Below are 24,511 nucleotides of genomic sequence, written 5' to 3' on the forward strand. Positions count from 1 at the left end.
CAACTCTACGGTTCTATATATAAATTGTTGGCATCTGTCTTGGGAGCCAAGTAAATCCATCATAGCGCCTGAAGTGACTTCCCCTGGGCTGAAGTATGGGCGGTGTGTATGGAAGTCCTGGGCTGCCTTGCTGATGTGGTCCACAGGAAACCAGAGCAATGCGTTTGGCACCAGCTTGGCTGCAGGAATTGCCAGAGGGAGGCGTACAAGATTCCACCCGACCATTTTAGGGACTCCATTCTAGATTTGTACATAGTTTCTTGTATTTTTGTGTGTAGTGCCAAGTCAGACCACGAGTTCATCTAGCTCAGTATTGTCTACACTGACTGGCAGTGCCTCTCCAGGTTTCCAGACAGGATACATTCCCATCCTTACCTGGAGCAGCCGAGGATTGAACCTGGGACCTTCTGCATTCAAAGCAGATGCTGCACCACTGAGCTATGAGTGACAGCCTGCTGTCGAAGTTAGAATGTCAAAGGGCAGGCATCCCCAAACTCCAGCCCTCCAGATGTTTTGGACTACAATTCCCATCATCCCTGACCACTAGTCCTGTTAGCTAGGGATCATGGGAGTTGTGGGCCAAAACATCTGGAGGGCCACAGTTTAGGGATGCCTGTCAAAGGGCCTCAGGAGTTCAAGGCTCCACTCAGCCACCATGCGGAGCTCACTGGCAGACCTTGGAGCAGCCACCCTTCTCTCAGCCTAACCTACCACATAGGGGCTGCGCAGTGAAGATTAAAATGGGGAGGGAGAGAATAATGTAAGTCACCTTGAGGAAGGCCGGAATGCAAATCATAGAACTGTAGAGTTGGAAGGGATCCTGAGGACCAATTAGTCCAGGCATCCCCAAACTTCGGCCCTCCAGATGTTTTGGACTACAATTCCCATCTTCCCCGACCACTGGTCCTGTTAGCGAGGGATTGTGGGAGTTGTAGGCAAAAACATCTGGAGGGCTGCAGTTTGGGGATGCCTGATTTAGTCCAACCCCCAGCAATGCAGGAATATGCAGCTGTCCCATACAGGGGTCGAACCTGTAACCTCGGTGTTATCAGCACCCACCCAGCTGAGCTATCCGGAACATATGTTATAACACTTAAGAGCACATGGCCAGAGCTCTTGTGATGGTTGACCTCCCAGTAAACAACAAGGACATCTAAAGGGGCGGAGATGACAGGCACACATTTCAACAGGCACCCCCAAACTTCGGCCCTCCAGATGTTTTGGACTACAATTCCCATCTTCCCCGACCACTGGTCCTGTTAGCGAGGGATTGTGGGAGTTGTAGGCAAAAACATCTGGAGGGCTGCAGTTTGGGGATGCCTGATTTAGTCCAACCCCCAGCAATGCAGGAATATGCAAATATTCTTATTATCCAAATATTATTATCCAAATATCCAATTATTGTTGTTGTTGTTATTATTATTATTATTATTATTATTATTATTATTATTATTATTATTATTATTATTATACCCGAAGGCATCAGGGCGCTTCGCAGAGCAAAATAAAAAATATAAAACCACAAAAATTGTCCCCACAACAACCCTGCGAGGTAGGCGAGCTTGTGACTGTATGACCCAGCCTAATGACGGCGTGCGTTCCTTCCTTCCTACCCCGGAGGGTCGAATATTAACCTCCCCGGCGAGCCCGCTCACACACATCCCGCGGGTGGCCGCTAGGAGGCGGTGGCGCTTCTAAGCCTATTCGGGGGTCTCTTTCTTCTCCCTCCCTCTGTATAGATTTATGTCGCGGCTTGGTTGGGAGTGTAGATGGAGGGGGGGGGCTAGCGGGAAGCAGCGTGCGCGTACCTGAGTTCGAGCTCGCGCCCGCCTGAGGTAGTTTGCTGCGGCGGCGGCGGCGGCGGGCGGGCGGTTTGTGTGTGTGCGCGCGCGCGCGCGCAAGAGAAAGAGAGAGAGAGAGAAGCGAGCGGGGCTTCTCCGGGACGCGCTGCCTGCGCGAGCGAAGGGAAAAAGAAGCAGCCGTGAGAGGGGAAAGTTGCGGCTGCGCTTCCCTCCAGTCGAGCGGGGAGTGGCGGCCAGACGGCAACATGGACGACCTCGGTGAGCTTGAAGGGCGGGAGGGCGAGGGAGGGAAGGAGGCAGGCAGGAGGTCCGACATGGGGCAACTTCCCCTTCCCCTCAGAGTCGGACTCTTCCCCCCCCCCTTCCCAAATCGTCGCCAATTTCCCTCACAATTTTGTCTTTTTTCCTCTTCGGACACTACCCCTCCTCTCATAACTCCACCTTTCTTTACTTTTTCTTGAGGGGGGAATCCCCAATGGTGCCTTCCATTATGTCCCCTCAACACCGTTCAGGGTTATTTTTTTTTAGAGGCGTCTAGGTCCGTTATGCCCCCCTTGTTGTTCGTTTTTGGGAGGTCCCCCTTTGCTTGTTTGGCGGGGCCCGCTGGTCTACTTTGATTTACCTTTACTTGGGGATGTGTGTGTGTGTGTGGGGGGGTGTTTGGTGGGGATCTATCACTGGCCCGTTTTGAGATTTTCCCTTACTGTTATTATTATTTATTGAATCTATATACAGCCCTATACCCGGAGGTCTCAGGAGGGAGTCCCACGGATCCATTATCTTTCCTTTTCGTGGGGGTAGGAAGGGTCCCAGTAGTTTATTACGTGCTTCCATTGCTCGCTTATTTTTTTTTGGGGGGGGGGGAGTCCCCGCTGGTCCCTAACTGTTGCATCCTCCAACTTCTTCCCCTTCCCTCCCTACCAGCTTCCTCTCCACCTTAACGGGGCTCTTGCCATTTCCTCCCCCCCCCCCAAACAATATGAATATTGTAACATCACTGTAACATCATCCTCCATAAAAGCCTCTCCGCTAAGCCTAACGCCTCCTTCCTCTCACTTTGCTTAAATTCCTTTTGTTGTTAAATTGATTCCTTCTATTCATTTTGTTGTTGAATTGATTCTTTCTTGCTCCCTCCCTGCAAAACCCTCACCTATCTGCTATATCTCCTCTTCACCCTGTGCGCCTTCTGTGTTCTCTCTGCTTCTCCCCTTCTCTAAGTGGTTCCTTTAACTTCTTCACACACCCCACTTGAGAGTCTCTCAGAAGTCAGTAAGGAAGCAATCTCCCACCCCAATTTTCTGGCCGTATTTGAGAGATTTGGGTGAAGTGCTTGATGCAAGTGTGCCTTCAAGTACATTCAGATACAATTTGGAGGTGAAAAGGGTCATTCTTTTCTGAATCTTGCATGTACACGAGAAAGGCAGGCATCTGTTTCTATCCACTAAGAAAACCCCAAAGCTCAGCAGCAGCACACAGCGTTTTATTATTATGCCTGCTAAAATGGCACACAAAGTAGTCAACAAACTTTTTAAATATCCCGAAGCACAAAAGTTTTGCTTTACAAAACAGCCTGAAGAAGTGTGCAGGGGAAGTTGTGAGCTTGGGTCCTACGTGGTGCATCCTTTTTAGTCTTAATAAAGGTATTCAAACTCTTCCTGTTGCTTTGAGGTTTTTATTTATTTATAGGTTCTGCCGACTGTGAAAGTTGTGTAAAGCTTGGCTGCCCCTTTGGATATTAAGTCTGTGATTATGTCTGCAATTGCGTAAGCATGTTTAGGATCGCAGTGTTGCACCTCAGCTATATTTAAGCTATGCAGCTTGGGTTATTGCCAACTAATTCACTCCAAAGGAGACCCTTTGACACTAAGGGACTTCAATCAGTCATGTCCTTTAATTTAGGTCTACTTTAAATTGGGTCTACTTTGAGTATGACCAACAGTGGATACAACCCCTTGTGTTTAGCAGATTATTTTGTGTGTCTTCTCAGTTAGCATGACTGTTCATGCTGATGATTCGTTTTCATGTTCTGGGATTTTATTTATTTATTTTTACATAAAACTGCTTCCGTTTGTCACATGTCTCAATACAGCATTTTTAGGAACTCAGGTTTTTTGTTTTCTGTACAAAAACCAGCAATAAGTAAAAGTTGGTTTTTTAAAAGTTAAAACTTCCTCTCCAGTTTTCCAGCTTTCACTCACAGTCTAGCTACCCTTTCCCAGTCTAGGTTACAATGCACCTAGCCCCTTTTCCTTTCTGCTTCATCATTTCATAGCCTCTGTATGGGCTACATTTTTCTCATTGCTCTTCCTGCACCAGACTCTTGGTTGATCATTTTCCTTTGTTGGCTGCATTCCCCACCCCCTGGAGGGAAAATCTTGGTTGGGATAACTGAAAATGTGCCCAGGTCATAACCTGAATGTCACAGTATATTTTCAGTTTCTTATAAGATTTGTTTAAATGTTTCTGCTACCTGCACATGCTGCAGTAAATGTCACATTTTTATGTGGGAGTTGCAAGAAGTTAGCAAGGCAACCAAAGCCTACACTCTTAAAATGGTTACTCCATTTACTGTAATCTTTGCACACCTTATGCTTTTTACATATTGATGGTTCCACACTAATCCAAATTATAGGCTTTGTGCACCAGAATACATTTGAAGCACATTTAAAACACTTGACTTCCCCCAAAGAACCATGTGAACTGTATTTTGTTAAGGGTGCTGGGAATTGTAGGCTTGTGAGGGGTAAACTACACTACCCAGAATCCTCTGGGTAGAATTAATGTGGTTTAAATGTATGGCATGTATGAAGCCTTTGTGTGTGATTATTGACTGTATCCTGTATGCTCAGAACCTAGTGGAAATTCATATAATATCTTCTGCATATTATATCTACTGTAAAAACCAGGCACACTGCTTTCTGATAATAGTCCACTTACGAATCCTCCATCTCTACCCCATCAAACATTTCTTATTGAGCTTCTCCCTTACCTAACCTATCCCTCCATGTTATTGATTCCTGTTGCCATGTGATCTAAGATAACTGCATGCTCCCCCAAACCTTAACAACAGCCATTGACCCCCAAACATTTGCATGTTGTATGTGGTGTAATATATATGTAACATATTATACCTGCTTTCCAATTTCCTCGTTCAACCCTGAATTGTTTATTGTTCGGATATGGATGTGGGCTTATATTGACTGTTGAGTTCCCTTCATGTTATAGCCTGTTTACTTTAATGTTTTCTAGCACACATCCTTTTCCCAGTAGCAACATCTGGTGCAACCTGAGTTGGCATACATGCTATTCTTTTTGTACTTCATGTTTCTTGCCTTCTGCCCTAAGTTGACTGAACTATCTTCTTTCTTGTGGTTCATGATAGTCATTGATAATTGCACCCTCTGTGTACTTGATGTGAATATTCAAAGGCAGGCTGGGAGAGGAGCTTACCATGTATGCTTATAGCACAATCCACAATACCGTATCTGCTCAGACATTCTGTTGAATTCAGCTGAATTATATTGAGGGGAGGGAGCAGGGTTCAGTGGTAGGGCACTTGATTTGAATGCAGAAGGTCCTTGGTTCAGTCCCCGGCATCTCCAGGTAGAGCTGTGTTTGTCCCCTACATGAAATCTTAGAGAGCTACTGCAGTTTTAAAAATGCTATTCTAGAGTCACCAATGATCAGACTTCGTCCATAACAGTTCCTTTGTCCCTCCAGGGAAATGAGGTTAGAATTGCAGCCTTATTCTTCTAGGATTGTCTCACCTATAATAATAACCACCTTACTCACATGCATCAATTTCTGAAATTGATTTATCCTCTTATCCAGCCACACTTTCCATTCATAGCCTGTCTGGAACTTTTTGTTTCAGCCCTGCAATTCCATTTATACCATTAGACTTCTAGGCATCACACATTGCCTTCTCTTGGCATTGATATTAACAAGACCTGGCTCCTATATTTAGTTTTGGCTTGTAATTTTTGCATTTGTAAAATGATCCCCTTGGACGTGAAATGAGCCATCTGATTTTACAACTAAACTAAAATACAACCATGTTGACGTTGGAGGCTCCTACTATCATGTCATCCTTTCTCCCTATGCATGGATTCTGAGTGCCCTTCCCAAGTAATCTTCAGCACCTCAGGTTTGAACAAGAGTTGAAAAAAACTCTTGGGTGAAGGGCCCTGGAAAGTATTTGCTTCCTACAACTCTTATTGGAGAAAGAATCTGTCTCACAAGTAACCTAAGATCCATTTATGGCATTTTCATCGTTCCTCTAATAGCAACCAAATATCCTGTTCAGATGTGCTCCAAGAAAATCTCTGTTTTATTACTAGACTTAGAGTATTCAATTACCGTGCTAATTTAAAGTCCGCAATAACACCTACAGAAGAGGAAGTCTAAACTGAGCCTTGACAAATGCACCAAGACACTGTGTCCATCAGCCAGCTGACTACCTGAGACCACCGGTATGCTCTGCACCCTTCATATGGGAGGGTGCAGACTGCTTAAAATGACTGAGAATCTCAGTCATGTGATAAAACAATTCTCAAAAAAGATAAGTTCTCATTGGAGTATAGAAGTCCATCTTTTCCTCTGATGTATTTCTCCTTCCCAAGAACCTGTTAAGTTGTAAGACCAGCCCTTTTGGTAGGCAGACTGAGGTGACTGCCTTAGGGAAGAGGGAGGAGAAATTTGATTCAGTTTGTATTTAAAAGTGAAGCTACCTAATTTGCACTGTCTGAAACAATGTGAATCAAAATCCAGTCATCCTCTGGCATTCACACTTGTCCAAACTTTGCAGTGCAGTTCTCCAGACTAGTAATATGTACAAAAATGCATATGCTGGAGGCAAAGTGTGCATTAATTAGTGCATAGATTAGTGAAAATAACATAAAAATGCATGATGTTAGGGAACATTGCTTTGCAAAAATGTGTACATCAGGCAAAATTGCATACAAACATGCATATTAAAATAAATTTGCACTAAAATGCTGGAATTTTTTTGTAAATTGCAGATTTATGTGGAAATATGATTTTAAGATTAGACAAATGAGAAACTGAGAGAAGCCAAAATTGACTGATTCACACATCCCTAGCATCAGAGAGGGGCAGGGGAAGGGAAGTGGCTGCAAGGTTTCGGAGGACAGTCCTGTGTGTGCATGTGCCACATGCCTTCCCTTTAACTCATGGTAGTCTTAACGCAAAGCCCAAGGGCCACATGTGGCGCTTGAGGCCTTTTCGTGGCCCTTGGCAACTTTCAACACTCCCCCTGCCACCCTTCAGTTGCCTTCCCAAAGCTGGGTAAGCGAGGCGCTGGGCTTTGGAAATGAGGTGTGAGGGCTTTGACAGGATGTAGAACCCTCCTGCCTTCTTCCCAATGCTTAATAAGCACTTTCCCAGCTTTGAGAAGGAACCTCCTTCCCAATTACAGGTGTCTTGCTCAGCTGCTTTGGGAAGGCAGTGTGAGGGCTAGGGGGAGGCGTCAAATTTTGGACTCTCTCTCCCCTCCCCATGCAACAAGACAGTATGTGGCCCACAGGTTCTGTCACAGAGTCAAAGTACTCTTGTGACCCTCTTGGTATGAAAATTTGGACCACCCTGCTCTAACTAGCCTGCTGTTTTTAGAGGCAATGGGAGAATGCTACCCCTTTACCACCACTGAAATGTCAGTTGCCAGTTGGGTTGGCTTGGCTTCTGTAGATGGAATTTGGGAAATGAGGTGGGGGGAGGGGCTTGTCCTTCCTAAGGAAGTAAAATACATTGGGTTGGCCCTGATTGGGTATATCTTAGACCACATCTGCACCATACGTATGAAGGGTAATCAAACCACATTAACAGTCATGTTTCCCTCCAAAGAATCTTGGGCACTGTAGTTTAAGGGTGCTGAGAGTTGTAGGAGACCCCTATTCCCGTCACAGAGCTACAATTCCAAGCTACACTTTTACAATCAATTCTTCTTCGCAGAGAACTGTGGAAATTTTAGTTACATGAGAGAGGAAATGGGGTGTGTGTTTCCTAACAGCTGCCATCATCTTAAACTACAATTCCCAGGATTATTTTGGGGAAGCAATGACTGTTTGAAGTGGTGTGGCACTGCTTAAAACATGTGGCATATGTGGTTCGGTCTGAAGGGTCCTTGGGGGTCTTACTCCAAGGTTTAAAAGCTTTCTCATAATTGTAATTCGTTTTTGTGAACAGTTTTCAACTTTCCTTGAGAGGTTCTCTAGCTAAGCATACACAATTTGATGACGTTTATGAAATGAGCAGAGAAACTTTCCAGTATGTGCTAAGATCATGGGTATTGAAATATACAAGCTACAGCTGTTGCATTCCATAAATTCACTGAGGTATTTGTGACTCTGCCATCTGGTCAGATGGTGTACTGCTGCACCAGTGACTATTCTCCATAGTGGGATGCTTAATCTGTTTTTTTTTTTGTAGGTTTGTCATGTGTATTGTTAACTTGCAGTATTTGAAACGATTTATTTCCAGTTGTATTACTAGGCTTGGTTGTTGGTGGTATAGATGAAAACACAGGAGAGATGATTGAAATTGTTCCCTTTTTCCTGCTGTTTGTTACACACTTAGATTAAGCATCTAGCCCACCCATAAGTTTTCTTGCTCCTACTTTCACTTCCTCATCTGTAAATGAGAGTGAGAAAACCCCCAGTTTGTGGCTGACATGTGTAAAGCATTTGGTTCTCTGAAAGTACATGATATTACAGTGGTACCTCGGGTTACAAACGCTTCGGGTTACAAACACTTTGCTTCCAAACTCCGCTATCCAAGTACAGTGGTACCTCTACTTACGAATGACTTGACTTACGAATGTTTCTACTTATGAATGGAGCTCCGTCCGCCATCTTGGATGCTGTTTAGATAGGATTTTTTCTACTTATGAATTTTTAGATAGGGTTGCTTCGACTTATGAATTTTTCTCCCAATGCATTCCTATGGGATCCGACTTACATTTTTTTTTTTACTTACGAATGTGCGTTTGGAACGCATTAAATTCGTAAGTAGAGGTACCACGGTACCCTGTTTCCCCTATTTTAAGACGTAGTCATTAAATAAGCCATAGCAGGATTTTTAAGCATTCAAGGAATATAAGCCATACCCCGAAAATAAGACATAGTGATAGGTGCAGCAGCAATGCCGGCCGCGGCAGGAGGAGGAGGGGAAAAAATAAGGCATCCCACCAAAAATAAGCCACCCTGTGTTATTTTGAGGAAAAAAGTTATAAGACGGTGTCTTAAAAAAAGGAGAAACACGGTACAGTGGAACCTCGGTTTATGAACACCTCGGTTTATGAATTTTCGGTTTATGAACGCTGCGGACCCATCTGGAATGGATTAATTCATTTTCCATTACTTTCAATGGGAAAGTTCGCTTCAGTTTATGAACGCTTCAGTTTATGAACAGACTTCCGGAACCAATTACACCCATGCTTCAGTTTATGAACATTTCAGTTTAAGTACTCCGCGGACCCGTCTGGAACGGATTAATCCACTTTCCATTACTTTCAATGGGAAAGTTTGCTTCAGTTTATGAACGCTTCAGTTTAAGTACTCCGCGGACTGTCTGGAACGGATTAATCCACTTTCCATTACTTTCAATGGGAAAGTTCGCTTCAGTTTATGAACGCTTCAGTTTATGAACAGACTTCCGGAACCAATTGTGTTCATAAACCGAGGTACCACTGTAGTACCTTGGGTTGAGAACTTTGCCCCAGGATGAGAACGGAAATCGTATGCCGGCGGCACAGCGGCAGCAGGAGGCCCCATTAGCGAAAGTGCGCATCAGGTTAAGAACGGTTTTGGGTTAAGAATGGACCTCCGAAACGAATTAAGTTCATAACCCAAGGTACCACTGTACATTCATGATTGAGGCAAGCAAAAAAGGAAACTGAGAGTTTCATTTTTATTCAGGGACAATACAAGTAGAGGTACCACTGTACTTCTCCTCTAGGAAAGCCACAAACTTCTTTTTCTATGTCCACAGCTTCAGATTCAGAAAATCCGAATATAAAAATCTAAATAGCAGAGAAGCAGATGAGTTTCAACACTTACTTTTGGATGGATGTGATCACCTGTGGTAATTTCACACAATGCATTCTTGGGACATGACATTCTATTTTATCTTCTTAATTGCATCGTGAGTGCTCTCAGTTGGTGTACTTGATAACCTGCTATCCAACTGATCCTTTGCCGATTACTTGCCCCCACAGCAGACACAAGACAGCAGCCATGCAGTCCACACAGACAGGGAAAGGGCTCTCAGGCTGCAATGCACCATGTTCACAAGCACTGCTTCCTATGCTTCTCTCTTTTTTCATTACTTATTACATTTAACTTGCATATTTCTTCTAAGGTGCTCCAGCACCCCCACATTTTTAGCCTCACAACAAACTTGTGAAGTAGGCTAGTCTGAGAAATAGTGATTGATCCAGGGTCACCCAGTGAGTTTTATGGCTGAGTTGGGATTGAATTCTTGTCTCCCTTGTCCTTGTCCAGTACTCTAACAATTGGACCACACAATCCCTGCTTGGGGAAGCTGGGGATCCTCTGTGGATGCTACCATGAAGGGAGCCTTTGCCAACCTGGTGTTCTGCAGATGTTTTGGACTTACAGGTGCCATCAGCTATAGCCAGTGGTGGGAGGATTAGATGGCAGTTGTCGTCCAAAACATCTGGAGGGTGCTGGGTTGGCAAAGGCAGATCTGTAGCTTCATTAGCTAGCAGGCGAGATCAAGACTTTTTTTAATTTCTGTGAACTTTTAGGGTTTTTGTTTTTGTTCTCCCTTCCCCAAAATTTCAGTACCAGCTACAGCTGGAGGCTTAAGGAGTGGGAGTATTGTCTTATGTGAAGGTAATGCAAGGAATATTGGACACAAAGCTTGGAGAGCCTTTCTTGTATAAATCATCTTATTGAAAAGAATGGAAGTATACCAAGGCACACAGTTCTCAGGGACTTTAATTTCAGCTTATTTATTTGTTTCCTATTTTGGAGCTAGAAAAATTCTTCCAATCCTTGGGAGCCTTATCAGCTAGCCCTGTATAGAACTGAGGAAATGTTAGGTGCCATCTATAAGGTGATTTAGGGGCCAAGGTAACCCATATGTCTGAGTTTTTTTCAACACTGAACCACAGTATATTTAAGTAAAAAATACATTTTCTTCAGTAAGCAAAGATCACAGCTTTCTAAATTTTGTCCACTGAAACTAACACATTCACAGTGCATCCTACACAGAGTTACTCAGAAGTAAATCCCACTGTTTTATGTGATGTTTGATCCTTAGTGATATATCAATATTTGTATATCACTTAACTTTTGAATTGCTAGTTTGGCGGGAGCTGAGACAAAGCAATGGGAACTCACCCCGTCACGTGGATCCGAACTGCCGACCTTACGAGCACCACACTCTATAGTCAAATTTGACTGGACTTAACCATCGAGGGGTCCTTTTTTTTTACCTTACCTATCACTTAACTGTAAATAAAAAGTCTGAGTGATTTGTAAGATACATAAAATGTACATTGAAATTATCAATAATTGTCAAAGTTAAAAGCAAGTGTACATTGAAATTATCAATAATTGTCAAAGTTAAAAGCAAGTTAAAAAAATTAAAAAGTGTAAGTAAAACTAGCAGTTAACATTAGAAATCAAAATGTATGTCAGCTGTACATGTCTGGGTAGGCTTGGCTAAACAGAAACAATTTAATCAGATGCCAAAAAGTGTGGTAAAGATGCCTCCTGGTGTCAGTAGGCAGGGAGTTCCAGAGTGATCACTGTTAAACTCCATTCAGATCAGTGAAACTGCACCAGAATTATTAAGTGACATGAATCCAGATCTGTTGTAAAAGATGCTAGGGCAGGGATGGGGGACCGTGCACCTACATCTCTACCCGTGGATATACCCCATTTGTCCCCAATTACAGCCAATGTGACTCGTGACTGGGGAACCTGCAGCTCTCCAGTTGTTGGTGGACCACAACTCCCATTATTGACCTTGACCGTTGACTATGCTGGCTTGGGCTGTTGTGAGTTCTGGCCCCACACCATATGAAGGTCCACAATTCCCTCGTTCCTGTATTTGGGGGTTCAATGCTCTTGTGACTGCTTCTGTTGGACTTGTGGTAGAGAACTTCCTTGTGAAGTGGGAAGCTAGAATGGCGGAAGAGATACTCTGACAGATGTAGATGTGCTGTGGGTCACCTTAAAACATCTTTCCCCTCTCCACCAAAGAATTTTACTGTATGCTTTGAATTTTGTTTTCTCTCTTGGTGCATTTCTCTTCCCGCTTTCTGTGGTAGGGAATTTTTCCACGCTCCTGTAGAAGGCAGCAATACCTTTGCCTGTTTTTGATTGGAGCTCTTTTGGGCCTGAAGTAGAGCACATACACTCACATTAGTCTGTTTTCTCATAGAAAAAAGAGAGAAAGAGCCCTAGCTTCTGCCTGTGAAGCCATTCTGCTTGTTTGAGAGTGGGCTTTTTCTGCACGGGCTTCATTATTGTTAGATGCACTGCAGTGTTTGAATGGTGATCTGTTTCTGGACTTAACTGACTGTTGTTGAAACACCCTCCTTGTGAGCTACAACCAGGAAATGGCTTTAGTTTGGAATGTTGGGTTTTTGTTTTTTGTTTTGTTTTGCTTGCTGAGGTTCCTGAGAGTGTTGCCCCCACTGGGGTATGTATGTAAATTTGTCTGTAACCCCACCAGAGTGAAGAGTGATTCCCCCTTTCCTACTGCCTTCCTCCTTAAGTGCTTCAATTCCCTTGTAAAACAGAGGTGCTATTGTCTTGCAGGACTTGGAAGAAGTCCTGTGCCTGAAGCAGTGTGTGATGCAAAGCCCCCCTTGCCCCCCTTTCTGTAGCATTTCCATGGAAAGTCTGGACTCTGCAGATAACTTTTTAACTCCTTTGTGTCTCAGAGTATGCAAGTATCTGCTCTCCCTGGAGTAATGGATCAATAATACAGTCATACCTCGGTTTAAGTACGCCTCGGTTTGAGTACTTTGAGTTTAAGTACTCCGCGGACCCGTCTGGAACGGATTAATCCACTTTCCATTACTTTCAATGGGAAAGTTCGCTTCAAGTTAAGTACGCTTCAGGTTAAGTACAGACTTCCGGAACCAATTGTGTACTTAAACCGAGGTACCACAGTAAATCTCTCTCTCTTTCTCTCTCCCTCCCTCTCTCTCTCTCTCTTTCTCTTTCATGATATATATCCTATGCTCGCTTTCTCCATGTCCTTATAGCTTTCTGTTACATCACCTATTTCTCTCCGTGAAGCTAAACAGAATATTTAAAAGCGAAAGGCGTATGCATTCTGCCCTGTCCTTTAGAGGCTTTCCATTCCTTATCTGGAGTTGCGTGGCTTACTCCAGGACATCGCTCCTAGGGGACAGTTAAACCTCAGATTTGTTGTTGTTGTTATTATTTATTTCATTTCATTTGTTGTTATTCATTTCATTTCATTTTTCTAATATTAAGAAAAAGATCTCAAAGCGGTTTACACCCTAAATTAAAACATCAAGTAAAACAATCCAGAATAAAACATTACTGAAGCAAGTCAAATATAAAGTATATATTCAAACTAACATAATTAATAGGAACCTTAAAATATTATCTTAAAGATTTCAAAATAAAACATTACAAATGAGGTCTACTACAGAATGCACATTTAATGCAGCAAAGTTAACAGCCTTGGGAAGCCCTAGGAAGAATCCTTCCAGATTTCTTGAATGCTTTCCTCTGACTTTGCCTGCTTCACTGCTCACAAGTTTGCTCTTTAAGCTTAGACATTTAACCAGCATCCATGTAATTTGGAATTCACAATGGTGCCTTTATGGCTTTCCTGAACTCTGATGGCTTGTGAGACCTGAAGCTATTGTGCTAGGCTTGGATCTCTTTACTGCAGCATTGGAGGCAGGGCAGGGTGTGGGTGCACATACAGCCCGTGCAAGGACTGCAGCTCACATTTTGTATTGGCTACGTAATTCGCTTGGCTCTGTCATTCAGAGCCAATAACACCATAATTCCTACAGATGTGAACTTCTGCAACTCTGAATGCTAGGAACATAAGCAGAGGGTGGAATATAGGCTTGTCTACACAGCTAGGAATCCAAGTGGTTATCTTCTATCCTGGTATTATTCATAGTTCATGAATTCCATAGTATTTTAGTACTGTTCTAGATGTGATGGGGGCAGATGCATGTTTATAAGAACATACGAAGAGCTGGCTGGATCAGGGCAATGGCCAATCTATTCCAGCATCCTGTTCTCACAGTGGTCGTTTATGTACATGCCTGTGCTGTTGATATATAACACGAGAATACAGTCCTTTAAAAAAATAAAAATAAGAAAAAGAGCATGTAGGTGAAGGTAACAAATCTCCCCCTTTCACCCCCAGACCATGCTTTATTGCTTTAAGTGGTTTTCTCCCCAGCTGGCTCTTTACTGAAGTTTAGTTGGGATGAAAGTTATTTGAAGTATGAAGGTAAGCTGAAATAATAGAATCATAGAATTGTAGAATTGGTACCCCGAGGGTAATCTAGTCCAACTCCCCGCAATGCAGGAACCTCAAAACACAGTCTTCCATCCAGTTTGAAACCATACCGGACCCTGTTTAGCTTCGCAAATGTGCTAGTAGGTTTGTTGCTGCACCACTAGGAAGAGGGGGAGCGTTTAGCAACCCTGATCTGCCCACTCCATTCTGTGTAAAAAATAAAAATAGATACTCCTCCCTACTTTAAATGTGAACAGGGCAGACACTGTTCAGCTTTCCCACCCCATCACCCTTTGCTGACTCTGTTGGTTCTTTTTTGGGTCATTGCCTTTCCCTGCAGGGAAAATAGGAATTCCACCCACTGGAGATGCTAACTTGAATTATTGTTCACCTGGAATCCCAGGGTTAATGCAGAGTGAGTTAGGAGTCTCCCTGCTGTCATGAGGGATGGTAGGCTGTCTGCTTACTTCAACCTCAAATTCGTCCTTTGAACATGTAAACCAATCGGACTGAAGTGATTACAGGGGTGTTATTGTAGCACAATAACCGACTGTGTAAACACAGCGCTGGGATGGCTACAAAAGGTTTTGTTTTGTTTTTAATGAAGGATTTTAGTAGACAAATACCATGGTGTACCAAACCTTAATGCGATTTGAGATTGCAGTTCTGTCTGGCATGAACAAATAGCACAAGTGGGAGTATCAAGTGGGTACTTAGTCTTCTCAGAGAGAAAAAAACCCTCAGACTCATTCCCCTGTGGTCCATTTAGAAAGCTTGTATCTCAACATGGTGTCCTTAAATTCCTTTTCATCCAAAGAAAGGCACACCTGATGGCCCCAAACAAGCCTTAATCTGAGCCAGAGCTCAGAACTGAGCTTGGTAACTTATTTAAAGCACCAGTATGCTTTGGGGGTCGTCTTATACACGGATAGTGGATATGGGGGATTTCTTTATTTGGAGTCCGAAAAAATAGGGGTCATGTTATACATGGCGTTTTATACATGGAAAAATACGGTATCTGAGTGCAACAGCACTCTCATATCCCTCAACAGTCCCAGTTTACGCAGAGCATCACAGATTAAAGAAGCCATTCGGTGTTTTGGTCTTGTGCTCTGGTACAAATTAGCTGGCTCGCACCAGAGCACAGTACTAAAACATGCTCTTTTGGGGGACTCATGTCAAAATACCAGACCAAAAGACACTCGTTTTTGGTATCATTTGAATCAGCTGGCTCCCGCTAGAGCTTGGGACCAAAACCCTAGCATTCCGATTTTGATCAGTGGGATGCTGGAGGGTATGTACTTTACCCATGTGTGATTCCCAGGAACTGGCATTCAGGGACATACTGCCTCCGACAGCAGATGTAGAACATTGCCAGCATTGTTAGTAGCCATTGATAGCATTATCCTCCATGAATTTATCTAATAAATGCACGGTGTGCCTTTCCCATGCCACTAAGAAACCACAGCTGTCTCCTTCACACGAGTCTATCATTGGTGAAAGCACTTTATGGTTCAGAGATGTGGCAATTTGCTCTTATTTTAGAAATGAACTACTGAGCTTGTCTAAGCAATGAATAGACTCAGGAGAATGGGTTGTATCTAACAAAGCTGTCCTGTTAACACAATGACTTTTCTCTCTGCAACAGGTCTTCCTCTTCCTTTGCCTCCCTCCAAATCTGTTGTAGGTGTTCCCCCTCCCCTCCAGAGCAGATTGAGGGGTGGGGGGAATAGAAAAGGGAGAGGAGATCTTATTGTGCTGGTACATCTGGTGGCAAGTAGTTTTATGGGAGGGCCACTTTGAGGCGGGTTGAATGAGAGGGGTTGTGCCAGGGGCCCACTTATCAGCCCCTAAATTTGAGATGGGGGATTTCAACTCCCATCGGCCCCAGTCACTGGTCAGGGATGATGGGAACTGTAGTTCCAACAGCATATGGAGGGTCACAGGTTCCCTATCCCTGCCCTTAATAAACCTCAAGCAAGTCCAATTGCCACAGGATCTCTCCTCCTCCACGAGGGGAGACTTTGCGGGCGGGACCCGCTCCTCGCGGCAAGCAGTGGGGCGTGTAGCGGCCCCCTGCTGCAGCCAATCCCTGCTGCCGCGCCAAGCCGCTGGCTTACCAATAGGGCCGGCCTGAAGGCGGGGCTTACAGCCATTTAAAAGTGGTGCGGCAGCATTGGAATCTCCTCTCTCCTGCATTCCGTCTCTTGTCCTAAAGTTGGCAAATGGATGTTTAGCTGGCGGTGACTGGAGGGCTAGATTTGGCCCCAGGGCCTCTGTTTCCTTTTCCTGCTGTGTGGGCTTCATGGTCCTTGGCATTTATAAAGCTGGAGCTGTTCCTACTAGCTGTAAGCCTCTCTGGCATTTCAAAAGAAACTCTGCATAAGGAGTAGGGGGAGGGGAAGAAATACCATCTCTTTGACATCATATCATCTCTTATCAGTGCCTCCAGTTGTGCACGTGGGTAAGGCATAACCAAGGACAACTGGTCTCTTTTCACTCCTGTAAAATGCAAGAAAATCTTGTATGTCAGTCAAACCGAAGACAGAGTCATTATCTTACAATTGGATAATTTTAATTCAAGGGCTGGATCTGCTTTTTAATGGACATGCTCCTTTAACTAGTGTTCCTTTTAGGGTTTCCTTTCAGCCGTGTAGCTGATAAGGGCTCTGCAACTGTAGCTCATTGGCAGAGCACAAGGTTTGCATGCAAAAATTCTTAGGTTATAAATTTCCAGTACAGTATCTCCAGATAGGGCTGAAACCCCAGAGAGCTGCTGCCAGTTAGTGTTGTTTGAACTGATGGATCAAGGGTTTGACTTGGTGTATGGCCGCTTCCTATATTCTGATCTCTGCTGCAAGCAGAAGGGTATCAAATTCTGATTTATTAAAAGCAGGTTATATTATGTAATATTTTGTTTTCAGAATGGAATAATTAAGCAAGTTTTCAAGGTGTTAGATGAGAAGCCAGATGCTAGCATGCTCAGAGGCAAGGTATTGAGGAGTGCCAACAGCCCACGCAGAGTTGTACTATAGCACCTTCTCATTAGCCCTGTGCCCAGCCCTGTGCCCTGCAGCACTCAAAAAAATTCCAGCCATTCTAGTGGAGAAACAGAAAACTGGAGAAACAATGACATTGGACGACATCAGCTGTCAGATTTTTTGCATAGTAGGAAGGGCGGGATATATAAATTGAATTAATGAACAAAATATTTAAAATTAAATAGGTTCAGTTATTGGACCTGTGGGGGCTTGGCATTTCAGCAGTGCTGCTGTCAAAGATTCACCACTATTCTTAACTTGCCTTGCTACTGATTCTTGGAAGTGGGGTCGACATGTAGAGGAAACTTCCTCAAATGCTGAAGTGACTACGTAGTTATGGGCCTGGTGTTTCTGGGTGCTAATCCTGGGTGTTGGTCCATTACTTATGTGCTCAAGTCAGAAGTCAGGCAGAGAATGTAGCTTGACAAAATGAAGAGCTTTCCCCACCTCAATAACACATGAACCTGCTGGTTGAACCATTTGGTCCAACATCCTGTTCTCAGAGTGGCCAACCAGATGCCTGTGGGAAACCTGCAAGCGCAACTCAAACACAAGAGCACTTTCCCCTCCTGTGGTACTCAGTGGATGTATGCTGCTGTCCATTGTCTACAATGAGCCACATTACCTGTAATGGGGGACAAGAGAGGCATCTCCATGATAAAGAGATACAGGTACATGGAAATGAACAACTCTGCACCCATGGAAGCAGTATTCAGGGGCAACCCCACACTTGTTTACACTACTCTTGGTTGTTGCCTAGGATTCTTGGGTCAGTAAGGCATGCCTGCATTTCACATCCTGGTTGCTTTATATATTTGTCTGCATGTGATGTTTAAAGGGCCTTGTGTTGCTCCCTTCAGCCCAGTTTTCATAGGGTGGCGTGCATAATCTGTGCATGGTACAAATAGGGCTGGAAAGCAGTATGAAATATGCGGGTGGAGGAAAGGAGCTGGGGTGGTGCAGAGAGGAAGTTTTATGTAATTCTTGGCTGCCTTTCTGGTAATTGTTTTAATCAAATGGAATGCAGCATAGTCCATGGCTTGCTTAGCAGAAATAACCATGTTCTCTCCTCCCACTTTTTAGATTTTGGATCTGGGTATGTTCTTGTTTGTTCTGCAAGTGGTGAGATTTGGACGTGTGTTTCAGGGAAGGGAGTACAAACAGAAGAGGGCTAGGCAGTAATGAGGAAAGGACATGTGGTATTCTGTTCCGAAGAGCTGGAGAGAATCAGGGTGGTGTAATAGTGCCAGGCTATAATTGGGAAGACCTAGGCTCATTCAGACACAAAGCTCCCTGAGTCATCAGCCACACACACTGCATATCCTATCTCTCAGGGTTGTAGTGAGGAGGAGATCCATGGAAGTGAGTCTTCAGCTCTTGAGAATTTCCATTTTTCATTTAAAAGATTAGCAAGCTGCATGCCCTCAGTGTTGTGGAGAAACATGATTGTAGACAGGCAGGACAAGAGGTTGAGAAAAGCTGCTTAAAAGTATTTGTGGTGCAGGGAGATTTTATGCATCATATGAACAGTGGGTCTACTGTCCCACTCAGCCGATTCTGTGTAGCATGCAGAGCTGAAGTGTACATTATAAAAGTTTGATAAATAAAACCACAATGCTACAAAAAGCAGCAATACCATATGCTTAAGAGGCAACCTGTGTTAAAGCTCAAATGTACCAGCATAGTAAAATAAAAAGCACCAAACAATCCTGTCGTAGGAACTTAAAAACAGGTACTTTCCTTATGGGGAGCCTGTAGCCCCTCAGCTGCTGTTGGCACTATAACTCACACCTTCCCTGGGGCTGATGGAAGTCCAAGTCCCAACAGCATTGAGAGGGCCAGAGGTTATTTATCTCTATTGTACACTAAGGTTTAGGCTTTTGCCCTCCATTCAGAGGTGCTCTCTTAACTAGCGGCCATGCTGGGTCATGAGGATAAAGCCTGGAACATAACAATTTTATGCAACTGAGGTCACAAGAATGTATCTTATTTACGCCATATCCTGCTAATAGTTGGGACTTTGATTATCTTGTTCTATCCAGGCTGATGGTTGCTGGCCCCGATTTCTCAGCTTTTCAAAATGATCACTTTTAATCTGTCAAATAATCATAGAGCTTTAACACTTTAAAAAACCACATTCATCCTTCTTATACAGTGCCAGTTTCTTGTCTGATGATTACTTATAAATTGTTTAATCTTTTTGTTTTTGTTTTTAAAAAGCTTCCCATATCTGTCCAAATTTTTTTTGCTTTGCAGTCTATGGTTAACAAAATTGGTCTCTCTTAATTTCACTTTGCAAAGTGAAAGGCAGTTCTGTATTGGGAAGTTTTTAACATTTGATGTTTTATTATGTTTTTGTATTCTGCTGGAAGCCACCCAGAGTGGCTGGGGAAACCTAGCCAGATGGGCGGGGTATAAATAAAATAACAACAACAGTTGCTGTGCTCTCTTAGCGTTCAATCCCTTCTGTTAGAAAGAGCCTTATACAAATACCAGCTAAAGATAAACAAAATTCTAAGGAATTTAACCATAATCTAATCTACTTCTACTAATTAGTATTGCAAACAAAGCATAACAGTTTTTTAAATAAACATTTTATTGAAAAGTTTTTAGATATACATTTCCATATTGAAGTATTTCAGTATACCAATGCATTCAATGACTTCCCTTCTTCCCTTTCCAAGGCACCTTTATTTTAACCACAATTCCTGCTTATTCTTATATATCCATTTGATTCAATTTTCCCCCTTTAGATATGTAATACTGTTGAATTTACCTTAATGCCCCCAGCGTTTTCATCTGTGTACAATTATTTTCTACGTATTCAACAAAAAAATCCCACTCTTCTTTGAATACTCATTCCTCTTGCTCTCTTACCCTACTTATTAGGCCTGCAACTTCTGCGTATTCCATCATCTTAAGTTGCCAATCCTCCTTTTTTGGCTAACAGGATCCAAGCTGTTGTTGTCGTATACATGAATAAGTTTTTCTGACTTCTGGGTACCTTCATCTGAAATATTCTGAACACGAATGCATCTGAGTTTTTTGGGAAGGGTAGTTTGAACATTTTTTAAATCTCATTATAAATCATTTCCCAGTACTCCTTAACTTTTTTGCATGCCCACCACATGTGGGAAAAGGTTCCTTCATTTTCCTTACATTTCCAACACGTACGTATTTCAGATTTATACATCCTAGCTAATCTACTTGGTTTATGCATGTATGCATTGTTTTCATATAATTTTCCTTCAGGGTGTAGCATGCAGTGAATTTCAGATCCTTCCGCAATTTTTCCTGGAGATCAAATTCTATATTATGCCCAATGTCACTTGCCCAGTGTATCATTAAGGTTTTTTTACCAGCTCATTTTTTGTTTCCCAGTCTAATAATAACTTACACATTTTAGATAATAGTTTTTCATTATTCTCTAATAAATCTCTTTCAAAGTGTGAGCTTTGGTCCACTGCAGTACAACTGAAATATACATGTATATTTCATATTATAAATAGATTTTCTTACAAGAATGTAATAAAAATGGCTCTAAAATTATAGACCACACATATCTCTTTTTGGTTCTCCTCTTTATGATTTCAGGAAATACTGCTCATCTTTATTTATAGAGGTGGTTTGAATTCTTGCTTTGAGCTATTAATAGTGCATCTGATTCTTATTTTTTACCAATGGATTCTTGTTTCATGTGTGTGTGTGTGTGTGTGTGTGTATGTATTAATCTATGGTTAATGGTTGGTTTGATTTGCCTTTACTCAAATGCTGACTACCCTGCTAATTTCTGAAAGCAATACATGCTGTTTGTAATTCTTATCTGTATAGCATAATAATTCCACCTTTGCTAATCCTTCATGAATGCTATCCAATGAATTTTGGTTGCTTCATGAAGCCCTTTTTGGAGATTTCTGCATCTTGTGTTGGTGGCCTTCTCCTCCTCAAAAGGGTCTGAGAATGCTTGTGGCTCCATTGTCCTCTGCTGTGCCTAGAGGCAGAACGAAATATTATTTGTTGTTATACCCCACCCCCCAATAAAGGTAGCTAATGTTTTTCTTGGTCCAGGAAACATCCCTGAAGCGTTCCATGTATAGGAGAGGTCTAATTTAGGGTTTGTGTTTCATAGACTAGCTCTATCAGACCTCCCCTCTTCACCTGGCACCTGACAGCAGCCTTTCCATCAGGCTGCCTCAATGGGAGGGATGATTATGATGATAATAATAATACTTAATTAATCATACCCTGCGCATCTGGCTAGGTTTCCCCATCCACTCAGAGCAGCTTCAAACAAAATACTGTATTAAAATACATTCTATCAGCTCTGCCAAAAGACCAGCTCCATCAAGCACCTCATACCCCTGAACGGTTTCTGTGCTAGCTGGTCATTATAAAAACTACTACTGTATTTAAGAATTGGTGCCTGAACCCAAGTTTGCTTTTTTCTTCTTCCCTCCCTGTCCCATCCACCTTTTGTGTCTTGTTCTTTAGATTGCAAGCGGGTCTTGGTTTAACTGTTTTTATGTAAGTCACTCTGATATAATTTTTTGGATGAAGGGTAGGGTAAAGGTAAAGGGTCCCCTGACCATTAGGTCCAGTCGCGGACGACTCTGGGGTTGCAGCGCATATCTCGCTTTATTGGCTAAGGAAGCCAGCGTACAGCTTCCGGGTCATGTGACCAGCATGACTAAGCTGCTTCTGGCGAACCAGAGCAGCGCACGGAAATGCCGTTTACCTTCCCAAAGCGGTACCTATTTATCTACTTGCACTTTGGTGTGCTTTTGAACTGCTAGGTTGGCAGGAGCAGGGACTGAGCAACGGGAGCTCACCCCGTCACGGGGATTCAAACCGCCGACCTTCTGATCGGCAAGCCCTAGGCCAGGCATCCCCAAACTGCGGCCCTCCAGATGTTTTGGCCTACAACTCCCATGATCCCTAGCTAACAGGACCAGTGGTCAGGGATGATGGGAATTGTAGTCCAAAACATCTGGAGGGCGAAGTTTGGGGATGCCTGCCCTAGGTTCTGTGGTTTAACCCACAGCGCCACCTGCTACAAATGCGCTAAATAGATAAACAAACACCCAGTGCTGTTTGTGTGAAATGGCTTATGTTCTGGTAATGTTTCAATGTTCTTTTTATCCTAACATCAACCCCTATTAGTGATGTTATTGTAATGCCCTTGCTACAGATTAAGAACAAAGAGAACCTTCTTCAGACACTTTTTAATGTGTTTTCTTAAGATGCATGTCAAGAGGAGGCCCAAAGAATTGTGATGTCATAATGTGAGAGCTAACTGGTGTGCTTATTTTTCTGTGGCCCACACATAAAATCTAGCATAAAGAACATGTTGGGAAAAACTACAAAAAGGCAGGGAACTTGAGATGGTACTTTTCCTGGCTGTGAGCTGCGTTTTGAGTCTAACTTGCCTGGATTTACTTTGTACTGTCATGTTACTTAAAGTAGATTTTTATATAATTGCTTGATTTTTTTAAAAAAGGCTTCTTCTCTGCTTGTGAAATGTGGATGAATATGCCACTAACAAAATATAGCACATGCCCAATCTTTGCCCCATATCCACTGCTTTTCATTCAGAGTCCCTGTATGACTCTAGGGTCACTTACATGTTTTTTGCTGCCAGTGAAACACCAGGCATTTCTGGGCAGGCAGAGAGAGAGAGAGAGAGCCACTTTGCCTGACCATATGTTGTTTTTGCAGGATATGGTGTGAGCTGTGACTTCTTGAACTCTGTTTCCCAATTCTAAACTAAGTACTGCTTATGAAGCCACAGTTCTGTCGATGACTTTCTATACTGTTGCTTCCTGCCATTTGTTCATCATGTGGGCTGGAGATCTGTGGTGACCCCTTGCCTTCCTCTTAGTAAGGCTGGACAGAAAGGAGAAGAGGAGGTACAGACTTTCCCTTAAATGAGAACACTTTTCCCTTTTTACACAGCTTCCCCCTAGCCTTTACTGGGGCTATGAGCATGTTTTAAGGTTCATGTATAGTTAAGAGCTTAAGCAGAGTGCAGCTGGATCAGATCAAAAGGCCCATCTTGTTCAGCACCAGCCAGTCAGCCTGATGATGATGATGATGATGTAGATGTACCGTATTAAATTTATATCACGCCCTTCCTCCCAAAGGAGCCCAGGGCAGCAAATGTATCTGTAATAAAACCAATTAAAAAAACCCCCAGTTACGAACTTTCAACCAGTGATCTCAGGTTTGCCAGGAACAGATCCCTCTGGGAAGCCCACCAGCAGGGTATGAGAACACGTTCTCCATATGTAACTACCGTACTGTATTGTGAGGCCACTGATAGCCTTATTTGAAATGATTTTGTCTAATCCCCTTTTAAATCAAAGTTGTCAAATCACATTGCATTCCCTGTTAATATGCTGAAAACAAAGAAACCATTCACAGAATACAGTACAATGCAGCCCACAAAACACAATTTGGCCTAAAATTTGATGACCCTACTTTACTGATCAAAGGCAACTTCTACTCAGACAACCTGAGTTGTAATCCTTATCAACTTGCATTGGTAAAGTATGGTTACAGGTAGGTAGCCGTGTTGGTCTGGATCGAAGTAAAATAAAAAAATTCCTTCAGTAGCACCTTAAAGACCAACTAAGTTTTTATTTTGGTATGAGCTTTCGTGTGCATGCACACTTCTTCTGAGTGATCCCCCCCTCCCCATCCCCACCCCTCCCCACCCCTTCTCTACATAAGTGCCTGGAAACTTCCATTTCACTGTATCTGAAGAAGTGTGCATGCACACGAAAGCTCATACCAAAATAAAAACTTAGTTGGTCTTTAAGGTGCTACTGAAGGAATTTTTTTATTTTACATTGGTAAAGTAGTTGGTCCAAAAATATGTGTCAATTTTTAAGTCTTTGAGACTAATGTGGGATAAAGAGCAGGAGATTTCCAGCCAAGAAAAACGGGGGTTTTTTTGACAGCTAAACCAGCATTTTTCACTGCTTAAACTTAGCCCCCTTTGAATCTATTCTGCTGGTGCACATGTGGAAATCCTTGTGAGCATATGTCTGTGCACGCAGTATATTTATGTTATGCTCTAATGTGCTAGTCCTTAGGATGTCAAAAAGTCTCTTGGTTTGTTAAACTGTCTAATGTTGCAGGGGACTCACAAGCTTC

General features: G+C 43.0%; 1 protein-coding gene across 2 annotated transcripts in view; it reads left to right on the forward strand.

Moving 5' to 3' along the window:
- The first annotated feature begins 1,826 nt into the window (after positions 1-1,826).
- PXN (paxillin) overlaps positions 1,827-24,511 on the forward strand; it is a 65,050-nt gene continuing 42,365 nt past the window's right edge. Inside the window, exon 1 of one of the 2 annotated variants that reach the window (XM_035098567.2) lies at positions 1,827-2,060. In XM_035098567.2, coding sequence (XP_034954458.2) covers positions 2,048-2,060 — 13 coding nt within the window. In that variant the 5' untranslated portion in view covers positions 1,827-2,047. The remainder of the gene's footprint in view (positions 2,061-24,511) is intronic. The other variant, XM_035098569.2, reaches the window with a different exon arrangement.

The sequence above is a fragment of the Zootoca vivipara genome, chromosome 17 (genome assembly GCF_963506605.1).
Source record: "Zootoca vivipara chromosome 17, rZooViv1.1, whole genome shotgun sequence".
Taxonomy (NCBI): domain Eukaryota; kingdom Metazoa; phylum Chordata; class Lepidosauria; order Squamata; family Lacertidae; genus Zootoca; species Zootoca vivipara.